The sequence below is a fragment of the Lepidochelys kempii genome, chromosome 13, assembly GCF_965140285.1.
Source record: "Lepidochelys kempii isolate rLepKem1 chromosome 13, rLepKem1.hap1, whole genome shotgun sequence".
Taxonomy (NCBI): Eukaryota; Metazoa; Chordata; order Testudines; family Cheloniidae; genus Lepidochelys; species Lepidochelys kempii.
The window spans coordinates 5,837,608-5,855,930 of NC_136392.1; the positions used below are offsets into that span (position 1 = coordinate 5,837,608).

Here is an 18,323-nt window from a genome sequence, read left to right on the forward strand (position 1 = left end):
ATATGTGTTGATAAGCTGATTATTTGTGTATTGTATCCATCCTGTATCATTATTAGAATCAGATGACTCATGCAAAAAAATTGCTATTTTGCCAACTGTCATTGTTATCAATTAAGTATTGAAATAACTGTGTTCCGTTCTATTCTATATAGGGTCTCACACTGCGCTCATGAGTCTAGTATCTGAGCACCTGCCAGAAGTGCTTAAGCAACATGACTCCACAGTTGTCACTTGTTTGTTCTGTCATCTTCTCCCCGAGGGGAGAAGTACGTGCAGGGCCGTGTCTTGTTTTCGTAGGGTTTGTTTATTTGTTTTTGTTTGACCAGCCATTGATCAGCAGAGAAATGCAAAACAATTATTTGGGAGTCACTTCTGCCACCTTTTCTCACTTTCAGCAGTACTTACGTACACAGTTAGTCCTGGTTTGCTCAGTGGAACTGCCGGCATGAATAAGGGTGTCACAGTCAGGCTTTTGATGAACAATTTGTTTAACAAATAACAGCAAAATTGGTGAATACATTTGACTATCTCTAATAATGATCAGCCTTTGATCATCAACATACGAACTTGTTGTCTTAGTATAGCGATAGCCCTACCATTCGCTCAGCTTCTCCCTCCCACAAATTGATCAGTTACATCATTTCTTTGCAAAAGGAAAAGGAGGACTTGTGGCACCTTAGAGACTAACCAATTTATTTGAGCATAAGCTTTCGTGAGCTGTAGCTCACGAAAGCTTATGCTCAAATAAATTGGTTAGTCTCTAAGGTGCCACAAGTCCTCCTTTTCTTTTTGCAAATACAGACTAACACGGCTGTCATTCTGAAACCTATCATTTCTTTGCATGCTCACCTAATTTAGGGCTTGATCGTGCTCACCACCGTGAATAGGGTCACTCTGTCTTCCCTTATCCTGCTATTTCTTCCTTCACCTATGCTCTTATATTGTTGAAACTGGAGATTACCCCACTTTTGTCTTTATGTTGTCATAAAGATCAGTGTCAGCGGTCACTGTCATATACGGGGTGAAAGTAATATTACATTCTTACTGGTACGGGGGCTGGCTCCTGCCCCGAGAAGGGGTGGGGCCACAGGCAGAAGGGGCAGGGCCATGGGCAGAAGGGGCCGGGCAGTGCTTTAACATGAGCTGCGTACGGGCTGGTACCGGCTTCCTACACGTACACCGTACTGGCCCGTATCGGCCCACTTTCACCCCTGCTCATTTAATATTTATTTAAAAAATAGATATTCAAGTCTAATGTGCTGTACAAATTTCTGAATGCTAAATAGAGCTGATCAGAGTATTCACGATGAGTAAGGTCCTTCTTTATTTGCGGTACTGTGGAAACTGTAATTCCTGCAATATTAGGCTTCTGCTGCAATTTTGATTTTAATTAGCTTACAGTCCACAATTTTGCCTACCTTCTGAGGTTTGCAACATACACTTTTTTCTCCATTAGTATCCTAGAACCCCATTTATCCGAGCTGATAGCAGCAGGGGCTTGGGCTGCAAGTCCCAGCTGGCTGGGGCTCCTGCTGTCAGCCCTGCACACTAATGAACATAATGACATGCATCAGACGAAGTGGGTATTCACCCACAAAAGCTTATGCTCCCAGACGTCTGGTAGTCTATAAGGTGCCACCGGACTCTTTGCCGACCATAATGTAATGGCAGCAAAATGTCTTTTTATCAAAACAAAAAAAAAAATAGCAGGCATAACAATGATACTCGAGTGTTTACATTGTTCCAGCAAGTTTTTCTTAAACAAATAGGTCTTCTCAGGTTTTTCCAAATTACCCCAATAAGTAAAGGTCCATTATTACTTTTCCACTATTTTCCATGTCTTGTCCACAACTCAGCTGCAACTACTCCGCAATCATCCCGCAATTCAACTAGGATCTTAACTATGACTGATATTTGTTATGAATTTAGCTCCATTTTTAGCAAATCATAGGCAAACCCATCCTGATTCCTGAGAGTTTATTCGTTAGTCATCGTGTACAGCACAGAGCTTCAGCAAATAATTTTCAGCCTGCTGACTGCTAGCAAACTGTTTGCTGTGAAAATTCATTACTCCTGTTGTGAAACTGATTGTCTAAGACACATGGTGGTGTTGCTGCCGCCGGACTGGATGACTGAAAGTTAAAAAAAGGAGTATGATAAACAATGAGCTGCCATTGTGAATTTTCAGATGAAAAATTGCCAGTGTCAAAAGTTATAAACCTTTCAAGAATTCACAGACATTTTCAGGAATTCCTTCTAATCTTTCAAATACTCTCACGTACTCAGGGCTTTTACTCACAAAAATATTTACAAATCAGGATTTTTGTGGTTGGTTTGTTGGTTTACTATTTGATCAAGCCCTACTGTTATACTAGAACACTTCCTTCTTTCTGATCCAAGGAAATTCTACACAGTTCTAGAAATATTGCTCTAGTTTATACGCCACCTAGTTTATTACTAAACCACATTATCACTTGAAACGAGATCCTCCCAAATTCAGACTACACACGGTTCAAACTCGCAGCGTGCCAAGCAGAACATACATCAGTTCTGAAGAGCTTGTGAGTAGGAGAGGCTCTAGATGGAAGAGTCCATTATCTAGTTCTGGTTTTACACATTATTATATTATTTATTATTATTATTATTACTGTAGCGCCTAGGAACCATTGATCTATGAAATAATTAACTGTGATGCTATGGAACATATAAAACGATGTGAAATGTGAGTTCGCTTTAGATGTGGTGTTAGGAAGAATGTAAGCATTGCCAGCACTCTGATGCATATATAAAAGAAAGAAAGTTCCAGAGCACGAGCCTTGCATTCATCAGAAAACCCTGCCTTCCTGTTGCTTTTTTCCTCATCTGTGAGTCAGAGCAGCAGATGACTGACTGCAATTTTCCCACCTGCAGTTCTAGAGAACGATGAAGAAATTAAGCAGTTAAACAAGGAGATTACTGAGCTGAATGAGTCCAACTCGGAGATGGAGGCTGCCATGGTGAAGCTGCAGTCACAGGTATGTGAGTATGGACTCTTACCAAGCTCTTGTAATCATAGAGCTTGAGCCAAAATTCACTGGAGTCAATGGAAAGTGGAGGGGGGACTCCTCAGCTGACCAGCCAGGGCAGACTTGAAAAGCAATGCAAAGTGACCTCATCAGAGGGCAGGACCTGCCTCATTGTCTTCCATTGATTTCCTAGGTATGTAAATGATTTGCAGTAACTTATCTTAGCAAAGTAATTACAGAAGGGAAGGAAGTGTCATTAACATCAACCCCCTGATTAATTTCTTCTAATCACAATACCAACTTTCAAATATTCAGAGTGCCTATATATTAGAGCCCTTTGGGAAGTAGCTTTTTTCCCCCAGAGGAAAACTGGCAAAAATGGGAGAAAAATTGTCCAAATAAAAATTTTGATTTTTCATCAAAAAAAAATCAGCCAAAAACTGAAAAAAACAGAATTGTTTTCGGCTTTCCGATGAAAAATCATACGTGCTGCAGGAACACAAAGACTCCTTTCATGAAACCATTCATTTCGCTGAAAACCCAGCTTCCCATCGGAAAAAAGTTTCAACAGAAAATCTTTGACCAACCCCAGGGCATATTATATGGAGGGACAGGTTGAAGGAGAGGGCGAGGGCAAATAACTTTGCTGCACTCTTTGCTGTGCAGATATCAACCATGGAGAAGAACCTAAAGAACATTGAGGAGGAAAACAAAATCATTGAGGAGCAGAATGAAGCCCTGTTCTTGGAGCTCTCAGGTCTGAGCCAGGCTCTTATCCAAAGTCTTGCCAATATCCGCCTTCCACATATGGTGAGGAACTTTTAAAATGTTTCATCATAATCACTGTGATCAAATGAGCAACACTAAAGCCATTTTCATGATAAGGTGTATATACAATTAAAGACTAGGAAAAATATCTAGAGATCGTCATCTCTTTATTCACACATCTGCCTTTTGTAACATCAGTACCTATACTGTATCTCTGAAGCACATATTGTTATCTTCCTTTTGTTGTCACTTTCTGCTGATCTCCCTTTGTATCTATTGTTCTGTCTCATTCCATCTAGTAGCTAAATCAGAAAATAGGAACTTTATCAAGGGTGCATAGCGCCTTTCAGACTAAGACAGCACAAGCAGAGATCAGGAGGGATTTGATTTCAACGTCAGAAAGATCTTACGGCTCCTATTATAATGCAGGTAGTTTCAATTCAGTTTTGAATAGCTAGCAGCCAAAGAATAGCATCCTTAAAGAGCGTGTGTTTTGTTTAATTTAACAAGGTCTAACAGGACACAGCATGTTGTCATAATGTTACTGCAAAATGAAAAGACTACATTAAAATAGAAAAATCAAAAAGAGCTATTAATTACCTTCTCTCTAGTCTCAGAAATTTAATTATTATTGTCTAAAATACGTGTGCCGTATGTATGTGAGCTGGGGGGCAGATTGGTGGAAAGCATCTGATTGCAGATACTAGAGACTTGCGAGATGATCATAGAAATGAGCTTTTGATTTATGGAATGAGCTTTCCCATCACCTTTTTCAGTATTCCTTTCACGAAGGTTTGGATTTAATTTTGGGCTGGTTGGATACTATCTCTTCTTCAGCAGAGAATTTCCTTTACAAATACTTTTGGGCAGTATTCACACAGCTCTCCACCTGACGAAAAACTATTAATTGAATTGGCTATTTGATAGGTGAAGGTCAAATAAACCAGCCAGCAAATATGTTTTTAATGTGTTCAACCATCTCCAAATCAAATAGTGTCCACAAAATGTACACACTCATATTACTAATATTTCTTCATCTTTCTGCTCTTCCTCCTCCCTCTCTCTCCTCCTCCCCTTTCTCTCTCCCTCTGTTGATTAATCTGATGTGTCTATCTGGGGTGTTCACGTGGTAGCCAATCAGTGTGGTATCTGGACTGGTGTGGCAACATGCAGTGCTTAATTTGCAATGAAAGAGGTGCTGGGGCTCAAGCAATCAGGTGCCAGGGCTGAAGCAATTTTTTTTACTTTAATAAGTGACGTGGCAAGCCCAGAGGTTCCAGGGCTATGAACTGCCAAGCCTAGAGGTGCCAAGGCTCAGCCCTGGTGCAAATTAAGCACTGGCAACATGCTGGAGTTGATAAAGCATGATACAAGGACTCAGGAGACTTGGGTTCTAATCCTGACTCTGCTGTGTGCCCTTAGGCACATCTCCACTTTTAGTCTGCCTTCTCTATTTAGACCTCAATCCTGTAAATATTTATGCATGTTCCTAAATGTACACACTTTTACTAGTCCCATTGTGGGCAGTGCATAAAGTTAACCATGTGCTTAAGTCTTTTCAGGATCACGCCTAGATTCTAAACTCTTCTCTGCATGGAGTGTCTCTCAATATATGCAGTGCCTGGCACAATGGGGCCCTGATCTTGTCTGGGACCCTGTAGCTGCTGCTGTAATACAAATAATGATTAATACCAAATATTGATAATCCCAGCACCACCCCAGCAGAATTAAACACAATGATTAGGCTCTGTTTTCTTCCTCCCCCTCTTCCTCTTCTTTTTAACCATTTATATTTATGTTTTGTTTTATTGGATTCAGGAGCCAATCAGTGAACAGAACTTTGACGCTTATGTTAATACCCTTACCGACATGTACACCAATCAGGAGTGTTATCAGAACCCTGAGAACAGGGACCTGCTAGAAAGCATTAAACAGGCTGTCAAGGGAATTCAAGTCTAGTGCTGTGGGATAACACAAATAAACAAACTGTAAGAAGATGGAACCTTCACTCCGAGTATTCAGGTTTACAAGTTATAAAACTTGTCTAATGAATGAAAAAAGGACCAAAATTTAACCAAGAGGCCATTTACAAGAAGCAGAACTGAACTGAACTCCATGTTGTCGTTTACTTAACTTGGACCTTCTTGCAAAGAGTGGGATTTTCTACCCATACCAAGTGGTAGAAGAGAATGGACAATGAGACACTACAATAGGCTGCAGGGCTTGGTTGCTGGTAGAGAAAAGGCATCTTCATGAGTTGCCACATTTTACTGATGAGAAAAGAAGGCATTGTAGCAGAATTAATCCAAGGGTTAGTACATTAGAAGAACAGGGTTTTGTCTGATTTAAGAACAGAGTATGACTGGCTTAAACCCTCATGTTGTCTATGGTCATATGTCCAGATCACCTACTCACACATGAATTATGTTATAAGTTACTGTAAATGAGAAGCTGGAGCTGCAGGCTACCTGTAAATCTGAACCTCTGCTGGGCCTCCCACCCCCAAGGTATTCAGATATCCACTGGGTGTGGGAACTCTTAAGTATTATAAAGTAGCTTATTTTTATTTTCTGAAGAGCAGTTCTGGATCTCCAGTGGAAAGCGCAATGGAAAAAAGGTTCTCAGGGAAGCTTTTGGAGTTTGCAACTACAGTATTCCTTTGTCTGTCTTAAATATGAGAATAGCTATTATGAATAGACCAATACCAGATGTGTCATGGTCCAGTGTATATGATTTTTTGGAAGTCTATTGGTGGACTGTTCTGGTTCTTTTCAATATTATGGTCATCATTACAGCAGTGCAGTACGGCCAGTGCAGAGATCATACATCAATGCCAGAGAAATGTTTAAAGAGATTATCAACAAAAATGAAAGATGCTAATTGATGGCCAGCAAAGTGCTTATCTACCATGGACTGTGGCTGATTCCTTACAGATGTACTTATGGCAATGGGTTTTTCTTTTGTTTTGCTTTGGTTGGCTGGTTTTGATTTCTGTATTTTGTGCAAGGTTACAGAGCAAGCGTGATTCCACAAAAAGAGCATTTGGGTATTGATCTTTGTAAGCCGTTTGGTACATGCAGCCCACCATGCACTTAAAAGAAGTACAACTATGTGAATGTCTTTTCAAAACCAATCTCTAGCACCTCATTCATCTAACCATCCAGCATTGCAGAGCACAGTGATTAAGGTATTTTTCAATCTGTAAGAAAGGAGTCAGCAGAGAGGGAGAGAAGTATCGGTCTGTCCCAGCAAATTGCAAATCCTGAAAGCTTGTTTAATAAACAAATCTCACACAAGCATTAACTATCATTCAGAATTCTTTATCAGCCTGGTGATAACACTTTGGAGAAGAAGGAGGTAGAAGCCTCTAGCACCCCAGTATTTGTCACATAAGCCCCCCACTTTCAATATCATTTCCAGTGAGGTGAGGGGTGGAGAGGATTTTGCTCACCAATAATAAAATGAAGAATATTGTGTCATTATGAGCCCAATCCTGCAGATATTTAGGGGATAATGCAAAGCTCAAGGGAGATAATGGAAAGACTCCCATTGATTCCGGTGGACATTGGATCAGATTCTTAGCACATGAGTAGGTAGGTAGCCCTACTGAAGTCAATTGGGCAGCTCATGTGAATAAATTTAATCACATACTTAAGAGTTTGCAGGATTGGATCCCATGAATTCACTTATTTTAGAACCCATTCCAAGTGCAAAAATAAAACGGAAAAAAATGTAATTTGATGTGTTAAAAACACAGTTCTTAACATGTAAATAGAGTCCAACTTGCTTGTGACTACAATTCAGTTAGTATTTAAAAGTAGAGAAATTGCACTTCCTGGAAGAGAGAGAGAGGGGGGGAAAGTAGCTAGTTTAATTATCCTGTAAATTATTTAATTTTGGCAAGATGTATGTAATTTATATTCACAACACCTTATGTTAACTTTTTCCTATTTATTTAACCTTTCTTATTTATTAATTTTATACTTATTTTAAACTGGACACCACACCATGGAAAAGAAAATAAAAGCAAAAAATAAAAAGTAAAACTTTTTTTTGACCATAAAAAAAAAAAAAATCCAAAAAAGAAAGAAAGAAAGAAAGAAAGGAAGGAAGAAAAAGAAAAGGGAAAAAACCCATGTATCTACAACTCCTACTTGTAATTTTGATGCAACCGAGTTATTTTTTATATATTTTGTTATTTATTCTTTTAACAATGGGAATTTTTTAAAGATATTTTATAACTGAGGCATTTTGATAATTTTTTGGTTTGTTTTTCTGAAGGGGCGGGGGACAATGGGAGGGGAAGAGAGACCTTTAGGGATTTTGTTTTCATTCATATTGTTTCAGGCACTGATTAACGGTAAATGAAAATTCTGTATTTATTATTTATTTAATATTTAAGTCAAAATGAACTGTGCTCTTGCTGTATATTTATTTTGTCACGTTTGTGTGTTGGTTCTGTGATGACTGAGTAATTGTTTATGTGAAGGAATACTGTTCATATTTAAATAATAAAGAGTCACATTGAAAGTTATAGCAGGCTACATGTTATTCTGTGAAAATTGAATACTGTGATCCACTTTCCTCAGGAAATGTATGCTGCAGACAGCATTTCATTATGTATTTTCAGGGTTCTTTCATAATAAAAACCCAGTTCTGTTTGTGACTTTAGTTCCCATGGTCTTTCTTGAAGATATTGTTAAAGTCCCCAGTATTTTCTAAGAGCTTTGTTCCAATGCATGGGTAACCCACTGTTCAGCGGTATTACGAATTTCTTTTTGAGCACAATCTGCAAAAGATGGGAGTCTGTTATGATCTCAGCTAGAGGAATTAGACCCAGTTTTTCAAAGATGGTTAGGCAACTGAAGATGCAGATAGGTGCCTTATGGGATTTTCAAAGTAGGTCAGGGCCCGATTTTTGAAGGTATTTAGGTGTTGTTGGGCTCAATGTTGCAATGTTGCAATGCCTAACTTATTTAGGAGCCTGTTTTCATTTTAGGTTCCTAATTACCTACATTCCTTTTGAAAATGAGACATAGGCTCCTAAATCAGTTAGGCATTGCAATGCTGTGTGCAGCAACACCTAAATGCCTTCAAAAATCTGGGCCTAGGCTCCTAGCCCAGACTGAAATCAATCGTTGCTTTGTGCAATGGTTATTAAAGGTTCTGCGCATTGCAAAGGAGACACTTCCGCTCTGTGGTTTAGGGTTAATGGCTGCAGTGCAGTGGGCTGAAATAAAGCCCTCACAGCTGTGTGCCTCAGCACAGTGTTAACTAGGAGGCAGGTGTGCATAAGAGAGGGGCACTCAAGGAGTCTCAAGTACAGAAGTGCGCAACCCAAGCAAAGATGCATTCTTTTTCCCATTGTTCCAGAGGCCTTTTACAACAGAAAGGGCACTGCAATTTTGACTTTAGATTTGTCATATTTTTTTTGGTTTCCCAGAAGTTCATTATGAGTACATACCCTTTGGCATTCAAACTTGAGCTGTTTTTTGATTGGACAAGAAGGTCATAAGGTAAGTTTCTGTTCCCCAGGATGAGTGTAACTTTAGATCCAGGCTATTGGCGGGAATATTCGGAGCTGCACATTTGAAATTCGTTTTCCTCAAATATTCTCCAGTGTTTGATCACAACTTGTTTCTAGCCATCATCATTCCCACAAGGGCATGATCCAGTGTTCACTAAAGTCAATGGCCTCTCAGTGGAATCAGTGGGCACTGGATAATGTCCTCAAGAACGTTCACACCAAGAGAACGCATTCCAGGTGTCCAGCTCAGCAGGATGCAAACAACTGACACTCGGCCAAATTTTGTCAGTTTACACATGTGAGTAACTTTGAAGTCAATGAGCTACTCGCATGAGTAATGTTACTTATATGCATGGGAGTTTGCACGATTGGTCCCTAGCCTATACTTGTATTTTAATTTTATAGGTAGAAGGAAAATGCACAAATTACTCTGCAGACCCTTGTTTTACTAAGGCAAAAGTCATCCCAGAATGTTGCATAAATGTTCCTGTGTGTCACAGGGGGAGCTGTTCCAACAGGTTCCAACTCTGACCTGTTATCTCCCCTGATGGTGCAACAAAAATAAGGCCTTGTCTACACTTGCGGCACCATGTAGGCTGCGTGTAGCTACACACTGTGGTGAGAGGCACGTGGCATCTACGCTGTGACGCGCAGCTCCGCATGGCAGTGAAAGGCTCTGGCGGGAGGGGCAGCAGCAGGGACCCTACACTGCTAAACATAGCCGTGCAGGCCTGGAAGGCATTGCTGGAGCATATAGAGAGCCATGCAGGGTATATAGGGCTCTGACATGGCTCTACGGTAGTCGCTTAAGCAGTGCCTCACTGTCTATACCTGGTGCTAGCTGTGAATTCTGTATGTTGACACAAGTGTCGACCTACCCTAAGAGGACATGACTGAGAGCCAAGCCTGCTGGGAGATACAAAAGGCAGCCTTTTCTGAATGGAGGGCAATCTGGGGGAAGAGTGTTTCCTTATTAGGAAAACCTGTCGGGAGAGACTGGATCTTGTGTGGGGTGCTCCACCGAAAGGGGTAGGGAAGGCCTCCGAAGAGGTAGGTCACACCAGGACCCTGGAGGAGGGTTGAAGGAAGAAAAGGAAACTCTAGGATACTGTACAGTACTGAACTGTGTGGGGTAGAGGCCCAATTACTACTGGTCCGTGCTTAGGCAAGCCAAGCCAGCTGTTCTGGAAAGAGTGGGAGGAAGCCACTTTTAACTCCTGTGCCAACAGGGGCTTGATCGCAATGGACCTTTGGTGGGAAAACTACAGTTATTACTATCACTTTTGTTTGAAGTTACTATTGCTTGAACTGAGGGAGGGCTCAGGAAGAGGCTACTACATCTGGGGAGAACTGGAAAGCCTTCAGCAATGCTTGAGCCTGGAGAAGGGCTGACAGTTTTGTTTGGACTCCGAGAAGACTTTCGTTAGGTTTGGCTGGAAGACTAAACCCCAAATCACTCTGCTGGCCTGGGAAGATCATTGTTAAGGGAGGTGACATGTCCTCACACTGGGCAGAGGTAAGTTGTTCCTACAAAGTTCAAAAGAAAAGGAGTACTTGTGGCACCTTAGAGACTAACCAATTTATTTGAGCATGAGCTGTAGCTCACGAAAGCTCATGCTCAAATAAATTGGTTAGTCTCTAAGGTGCCACAAGTACTCCTTTTCTTTTTGCGAATACAGACTAACACGGCTGTTCCTCTGAAAGTTCAAAAGCTGTTTCTTTTGTGTGGTTATCCAGAATGAGCCCCAAAGGCTACTATCTATAAAACAAAACAGTCCCTGTGAACAAAGATAAATGTCTCATTGGATTTCTCAACAAATCTTGCAAGAAGTCTGCAGTTTCTTTTCTGAGGTTCATTTTGAAACATTGGAAGATGTTTATTTTTGTTTTTAAAAGCTTCCTTATTTGCAGCTAGTTGGCGGTCATAGTCCTAGACAAAATTCATGGAATAACAGAGTTTTGCCCTGGTAAAACGTATCTAACACTTTAACATGGTTATTGCCATAATGAAAGAGAAGCTATTGTAAGTCTTGGTATCAGAGACTTCCACAGAAGAATTTTACACATATATCTCTTTTAAAAGTAACTGGAAAAATATATTTGTGCACATTTGGGAGGGTTTAGATCCTTATAATCTATAAAGAAGATTGAAAATGCTTTTATATTTTTTAAAAAAAATATGGGTATTACCTTTGGAATATTGTTTTCTTCTCCTGTTACTGAAGGACTCCTAAAAGGACTAGAGAACTGGAGTGGGAGCCTTCTCATCCCCCATTTGAAGAGATGGGGCTATCCGAACCTTTAACAGAAAGATTATTCCCACGAGTGTCTGCTAGAAGTTTGAATGAAATCGGTGTTAACTAAAACAAAAACCAAAATGATATCAGTTTGAATAATAATGTATTTTCCTGTCAGCTGCACAGTGTTCTGCCTTTTACCATAATCCCTAGATGACCAGAGTGCTTTAGCCAAAACAGGGTAGACAACACCTAATATTTCTAATGCAGAAACAAGCAGGAAAAAATTCAGGCCCGCTTTATACATGATGAAATATAAACAGGGACAAACACGCTCTTTTCTGTCTGCGGGTCACACTTCAAAAAGGAAAGGAAAAAATCATATACTTAAAAAAAAACCACTTTCAAAGAGCCTCAAATCAGCCTCTACATTTGGGGGGGGGGGGCGTTTTTCTGCCCATATTTTTAGACAAAGAAAAATTAACATAAAAGGTTTGACTTCAATGGCAGTAGGATCAATAGAAAAGCTCCCGTTGACTTCAGTAGGACAGGATTCCCAAAAAAGTATTTCTCTGTGAAAAGTAATTAGACGCTCAGCATTGGTCTAGCTCTGCATCCATTGAAATCAATGGTAAACACTCTCACTAACTTCAAAGGGAGGAGAGTTAGACCAGGGCTGAGTCTTTTTAAAATCCCACTCTTGGACTCCATTCTTTTGTGCTTGCAAATTTTGCAAGAAAACTTGCTGGTGCCATTTTACAGGCTGCTACTAAAAACGTGTCCCTAAAAGAGGAAGTCAACGGACACATCCCATGGTGGTTCAGTGAACACTGTATGCTGAGAGCATGCTTTTTTTGTTGCTTTGGCTGAAGCACATAGACCCTAATGACACTAGACATATCTGTATCTTCAGTCTTCTGAGAGATCAGGTGGATGAAGGAATATCTTTCATTGGACCAACTTCTGTTGGTGAGAGAGACCAGCTTTCGAGCTACATTGCGCTCTTCTTCAGGTTACTGTGTCGCTCAAAAGCTTGTTTCTCTCACCAACAGAAGTTATTCTAATAAAATATATTATCTCCACCACCCTGTCTGTCTAATACTCTGGGGCTGACATGGCTAAAATAATACTGCCTACTTCACACTTCTCCAGGGCACTTTGAATTCGATGGACAAAAAAGGACCAGTTGCGTTGCTAATTTTTCATTTTCCATGCAACACAGCAGTCATGAACCATAAGGCAGATCCATATTGCACTTTACTGTCGTTGGGAGTCAGCTTAAAGTCTTGGCAGTTTGGCTCAGCCATCCACCCAGACGTGGCTAACAAAGAATTGACGTGGTTGGGCTCCCTAAAAGAGCACATCAGTCATCCTTGACTAGATGGTGGCTGAGACATAGAGAATTAAGTGTCGCAGGTGGACGTATGCGGGTCAAAATGATGGGAACTTTCAAAGCAGGGAGGGGAAAAGATATAGTGAAACTTTGATGAGTTCCACAGGCAGGGTTTTCTACTGCATTGTCTAAAGCATGTCATTCCAGTGTGAGAGATCGTGCAGCTTTATCTGAGAGTCATGAGTGTGGATGAGAGAAGCAAAAATAACCAAATCAACATCACTGACTTCTGCAAAAAGGTCAGCAACAAGGATTTTTCTCCAGGCCCCGCTGGCATTAAAGAAAGCCGCATCCGTATCAGATGCTCATATCTCAATCAGCTGCATGCTACATTAAACTATCTTCATGGTGCAGGATTAACTGCATCTGGCAAAGGCTTAGAACCTACCTGAGAACAGGAAGATCCTTCCTGGGAGGGTCAGCTGGCCTGTCACAGGCACATCAAACTATTCCTTTAGCTCTTGTTACCTCCCTTGTTTGTTTTCAGGCATGGCTGCTTTGCTACTATAAACTTCCCAAAGGCTTGTGTCCCTGATTTGTATGTTGTCAGGCTGAGGTGTCTGCTGTGTAACTGACTCGCTTTCCTCTCTACTCCCCTGCCCCTCAGTGGACATGTTACAGAGATGTCAGCAGCATTCGAAAGTGAAAGGCATGGGCTGATAAGGACAATTGAACTCAGGGCCTGCAGTCTCCTACAATCAGTGAATGACAGCGAAATCGGGAGAGTTACTAGGAGCCATTAAACAATACAGCAGCAACTGTCAGAGATACTAGAGACAGTTTGATTCAGAGCCTTCCCGCTGAGCCCATGCTTGTGTGCCGGGGTAACAAATCTTCCCTTCAGCTTCAACCAGCATTTAGGCCTTAACACGCTAGACATCTTGGGATGCACAGTGTTATGTCTTGTGCTTTGCTTGTCAGCTGCACAGCGTTTGCCCATCATTTACAATCAGTCAGGAAGCAAAACAGTTCTTCAGGTATTTGTTAGAAGCTCTAATGGATGTGCAGTAGGGATGTGAGTTTGCATCCCAAGTTCCTAGTTCCAGCAGGAAATAGGTATGCTGCAAAGCCAAGATGCACAGCCCCTATCAGGCCTCATATATGCTCTACAGGAAGTGCGCTGACAGGATGCAAAGCAAGCAGACTGCAGGAAAGCTTGCTGCAGAAAGGAACCTGGGAGCCTGCTTTTGGAATCCATAAAATCCATGATTTAGGAGGGGCCTCCAGTTTGCACCACAATCCTAAACTGAATGTCTGTTGCTGGCTGACCATAGTGATCTCAGTGGGAAGGGGCAAGAAGGGGGGAAAGGGCCTCCCTGTCCCCTGAAGATCCTGAACTCAGCCTTGCTTAATGGGGACGGGACGGGGACTAGGGGCTCCAATACCCCTCCCAGTGGAGAAATAAACTGTTCTCAAGGTAATGTCTCCTGTAGTGAAAAACTCATGCAACAAAGGATTATGGGGTTTGTTTTTTTTCAAATTTGAAGTAATAAACAACATTCCTATTTGTTTTTGAGTTTTAATATCTGGTTTTCTCCAGAGCCCAGTCCCTGACTACATCGCTGCTCCAGTGCCGTCTGCTCCTGGCCACTCTCCCAAGAGCAAAGTCTCATTCCGTTGTTACTGTAGCTACTCTCCCCTTCTTAGCCCATCCCACCAGGGTCTTTGTCATTACTCTATGTGATCTTTCAAATTTAGGGCCCTATCCTGCGTCCCTTAGTTACATGGCCCCTTAGACATCAGCAGAACTATGCACAGGAGTGAGGGATGCAGGATTAAGAGCCCAGGATTTAAGTTCCTCAGGGCAGGGGCTACTGTGATGCTGGCCACCTTAGCTGACGCTGGAGACTGAATTGGGACCCTCCAGAGCTCATAGCAGCAACTAAAAGCCAGGCTCCCATGCTGTAATGTTCACCCCTTCTGTGGACCAGGCACAGAGGGGGAAGTGTATCTACGCTGACCGGGGGTTGTACCAGCACCATTGTTCACCTGCTTTGTGCCCAGAGTTATTGTGCCTTGCAATGCAACTGCAGTCATATTGTGTGTGGGGTGGCGGGGAGGGGGTAGGCACGCACGTCTGAAAACTGAGGCCATAAAGTCGGGGATCCTTTGTGTGGAAACCTCTCTGTCAACATAAAACAAATGCATCACTATTCCACAAACACTGCCCCATTCCGTGGTTTGGATTTTAAAATGGCCTTATCCCTGTGATGAACCCACCCGTGTCTATGAAGCACCTTCTTGAATGATGGTGGCTCCTGAGGGAAGACCTCTCTGGAGCACTGCAGTGGGACGTTTGGATGATATAAGGACTGGGCTTAGAGGGTCTTATGCACTTCACTAAAGGGGCAGCACATTTGTAAAGAAGGGTGTGTAATGGTGCAGCTAAACTGACTCTTTTTTTTTTTTTTTTGAAGGGCGTATAATTGTTTTAGGCTTGTTTTACACAGACGTTGCATTGCCAAGCAGTTTATTGTGCCAATATTTGATTATGGTGATAGACATGCTAACTTGTCCTTTCTTAACAAATTGGCTTGTGCTGCATAATAGAACGGGTAGATCTGTGTTAAATTGCAGCTTTGGGAGCCATCGTTGTGAGATGTTATCTTCTCTGAACTGGCTTCCTTTATCGCAGGGAAGGGAATTGAATGGGTTTGCGATGGCACACAGTACCGTTATAGGTGTGCTTAGGAGATGCTCAGGGTCTGAAAGCTGAAAGGCAGTGATGAGTGGCTCTCTTGCTTCAAGGATGTGAGGGAAAAGAGGCTTGTCAGTGTACGTGTGCTCCTAAACACATCAATAAACCATTAACCTACTACATCATTAGTTGGCATGGCAAATGGAGACAGTTAATTGTTCAAAGCTGATCGCTAAATACTCCCTCCACCCTTCTGCCAAAATGGTATGCTCCACTTGTCAACATTTACTCAGCCTCCCCAGCAGGAGCATTTTTCACAGGTTTACATGGTGCCTTTCATGTACTATCAAACAAGGTTTTCTTTAGCCTCAGGTTTTCGGTTTCTTGGCTGAGGGCATCAGAACATCCAGGAGGAAGCTGCCAGCAGCAAATGCTGCAGACTTTAAATAACACTCCCAGGTGTGCTCTGCCCCGTTCCCATCAGACTCGCTTCCTCCTCACTGAGTTCACCACCCCAGCTGACACCAATTTTGCCCTTTTGTCATCAGTCTTAATAGGGAAGCCTTAGGAGCCATAAAGACTGGACTCCCCTTTAGCTCCTAGAGGTGGTTCCCCTCAGGTCAGGGTCAAGAGAAACTCGTGGAGCAATGTGTTAGAACATCAGAACATAAGAACTACCACACTGGGTCAGACCAAAGGTCCATCTAGCCCAGTATACTGTCCTCTGACAGTGGTGAAGGTTATCATCAAGTGACCCATGCCCTGCTACCCAATCCCAGCTTCTGGCAAACAGAGGCTAGGGACACCCATCCTGCCTAACAGCCATTGGTGGACCTATCTTCCATGAATCTATCTAGCTCCCTTTTTAACCCCATTATAGTATTGGCCTCCATAACACCCTCTGGCAAGGAGTTCCACAGGTTGACAGTGCGTTGCGTGAAAAAGTACTTTCTTGTGTTTGTTTTAAACTTGCTACCTATTAATTTCATTTGGTGGCCCCTTGTTCTTGTATTCTGAGAAGGAGTAAATAACACTTCCTTATTTACTTTCTCTATACCACTCATGATTTTATAGACCTCTATCATATCCCCCCTTAGTAATCTCTTTTCCAAGCTGAAAAGTCCCAGTCTTATTAGTCTCTCCCCATACAGAAGCTGTTCTATACCCCTAATCATTTTTGTTGCCCTTTTATGAACCTTTTCCAACCCCAATATATCTTTTTTGAGATGGGGCGACCACATCTGCATGCAGTATTCAAGATGTGGGCATACCATGGATTTATAGAGAGGCAATATGATATTTTCTGTCTTATTATCTATCCCTTTCTTGAAGATTCCCAACATTCTGTATGCTTTTTTAAGGGCCGCTGCACACTGAGTGGATGATTTCAGAGAACTATCCACAATGACTCCAAGTTCTCTTTCTTGAGGGGTAACAGCTAATTTAGACCCCATCATTTTATATGCATAGTTAGGATTATGTTTTCCAATGTGCATTACTTTGCATTTATCAACATTAAATTTCATCTGCCATTTTGTTGCCCAGTCACCCAGTTTTGTGAGATCCTTTTGTAGCTCTCCACAGTCTGCCTGGAACTTAACTAGCATGTGTTGGGGTTTTTGCGTCCGCTGCCCATGTTCTGTGGTGAAAGAAGAGAACTTCATTCTCTAGGCTAGGCCCCTCCACATTAAACTCACACACAAAAATTAAAAGAATGTATACATTCATAGAAATGTAGGGCTAGAAGGGACTTTGAGAAGTCATCATAGTCCAGCCCCTGTGCTGAGGCAGGACCAAGTAAACCTAGACCTTCCCTGACAGGTGTTTGTCTAACCTGTTTTTAAAAACCTCCAGTAATGGGGCTCCCACAACTTCCCTTGGATGTCCATTCTAGAGCTTAGCTACCCTTATAGTTAGAAAGATTTTCCTAACATCTAACCTAAATCTCCCTTGGTGCAGATTAAGCCCATTGCTTCTTGTCCTACTTTCAGTGGACACAGAGAACAATAGATCCGCACCCTCTTTATAATAGCCCTTAACTTATTAGAAGATTGTTATCAGCTCCCTCTCCCCCAGTCTTGTTTTCTCAAGACTAAACATGCCCAGGTTTTTTAACCTTCCCTCATAGATCAGGTTTTCCAAAACTTTTATCATTTTTGTTGCTCTCCTCTGGACTCTTTCCAATTTGTCCATATCTTTCCTAAAGTGCGGTACTCAGAACTGGACACTGCTCCTGGTGAGGCCTCACCAGTGCTGAGTAGAGTGGGACACTTCTCTCCTGTGTCTTATTGTGACAGAGAGTAGGGAGTTAACAGAACCTGCACTCTGATCACTCTGACACCCATTAGTACCTCCAGAGAAAACTGAATGGGGTAATTAAGGTAGTTAGCTACTTAGGTCAGGAGGCTGGGTGAGCTGCCAAGCCAATTAGCCCATCAGTTCAAGACGGAGAAAGAGGCACGTGAAGGAAGTGTGTGTGTGGGGGGGGGGGGGGCATGGATGAAGAAAGGGCTAGCCGAGCCCAGTCTCACAGAGGTCTCAGGGAAGGGAGATCAGTTTGTCCTAGATTTGGTCCAGCAGCAGCATGCCTTCTCCACATTCTGGTCAGCATCTCCTCTTTAGGGGAGCCTGAATGGCCCATCTATGGGGCAAGTCATATGAAGCCCCCTGAGAACACTGAAACAGGGATTGTGCTCTCCAGATTGTCAGTAAAACTAAACCCACCTTAAATTTTCCTTCTGCTATGGGGTTGGTG

The 18,323-nt window shown here is 42.0% G+C and overlaps 1 protein-coding gene across 5 annotated transcripts in view; it reads left to right on the top strand.

The window, feature by feature from the left end:
- MYT1 (myelin transcription factor 1) overlaps window positions 1-8,419 on the top strand; it is a 108,724-nt gene extending 100,305 nt beyond the window's left edge. For all 5 annotated transcript variants that reach the window (XM_073309011.2, XM_078848329.1, XM_078848330.1 and 2 more), the window contains 3 exons: window positions 2,911-3,014; window positions 3,672-3,815; window positions 5,592-8,419. In XM_073309011.2, coding sequence (XP_073165112.1) covers window positions 2,911-3,014; window positions 3,672-3,815; window positions 5,592-5,732 — 389 coding nt within the window. In that variant the 3' untranslated portion in view covers window positions 5,733-8,419. The remainder of the gene's footprint in view (window positions 1-2,910; window positions 3,015-3,671; window positions 3,816-5,591) is intronic.
- Window positions 8,420-18,323: the final 9,904 nt, after the last annotated feature.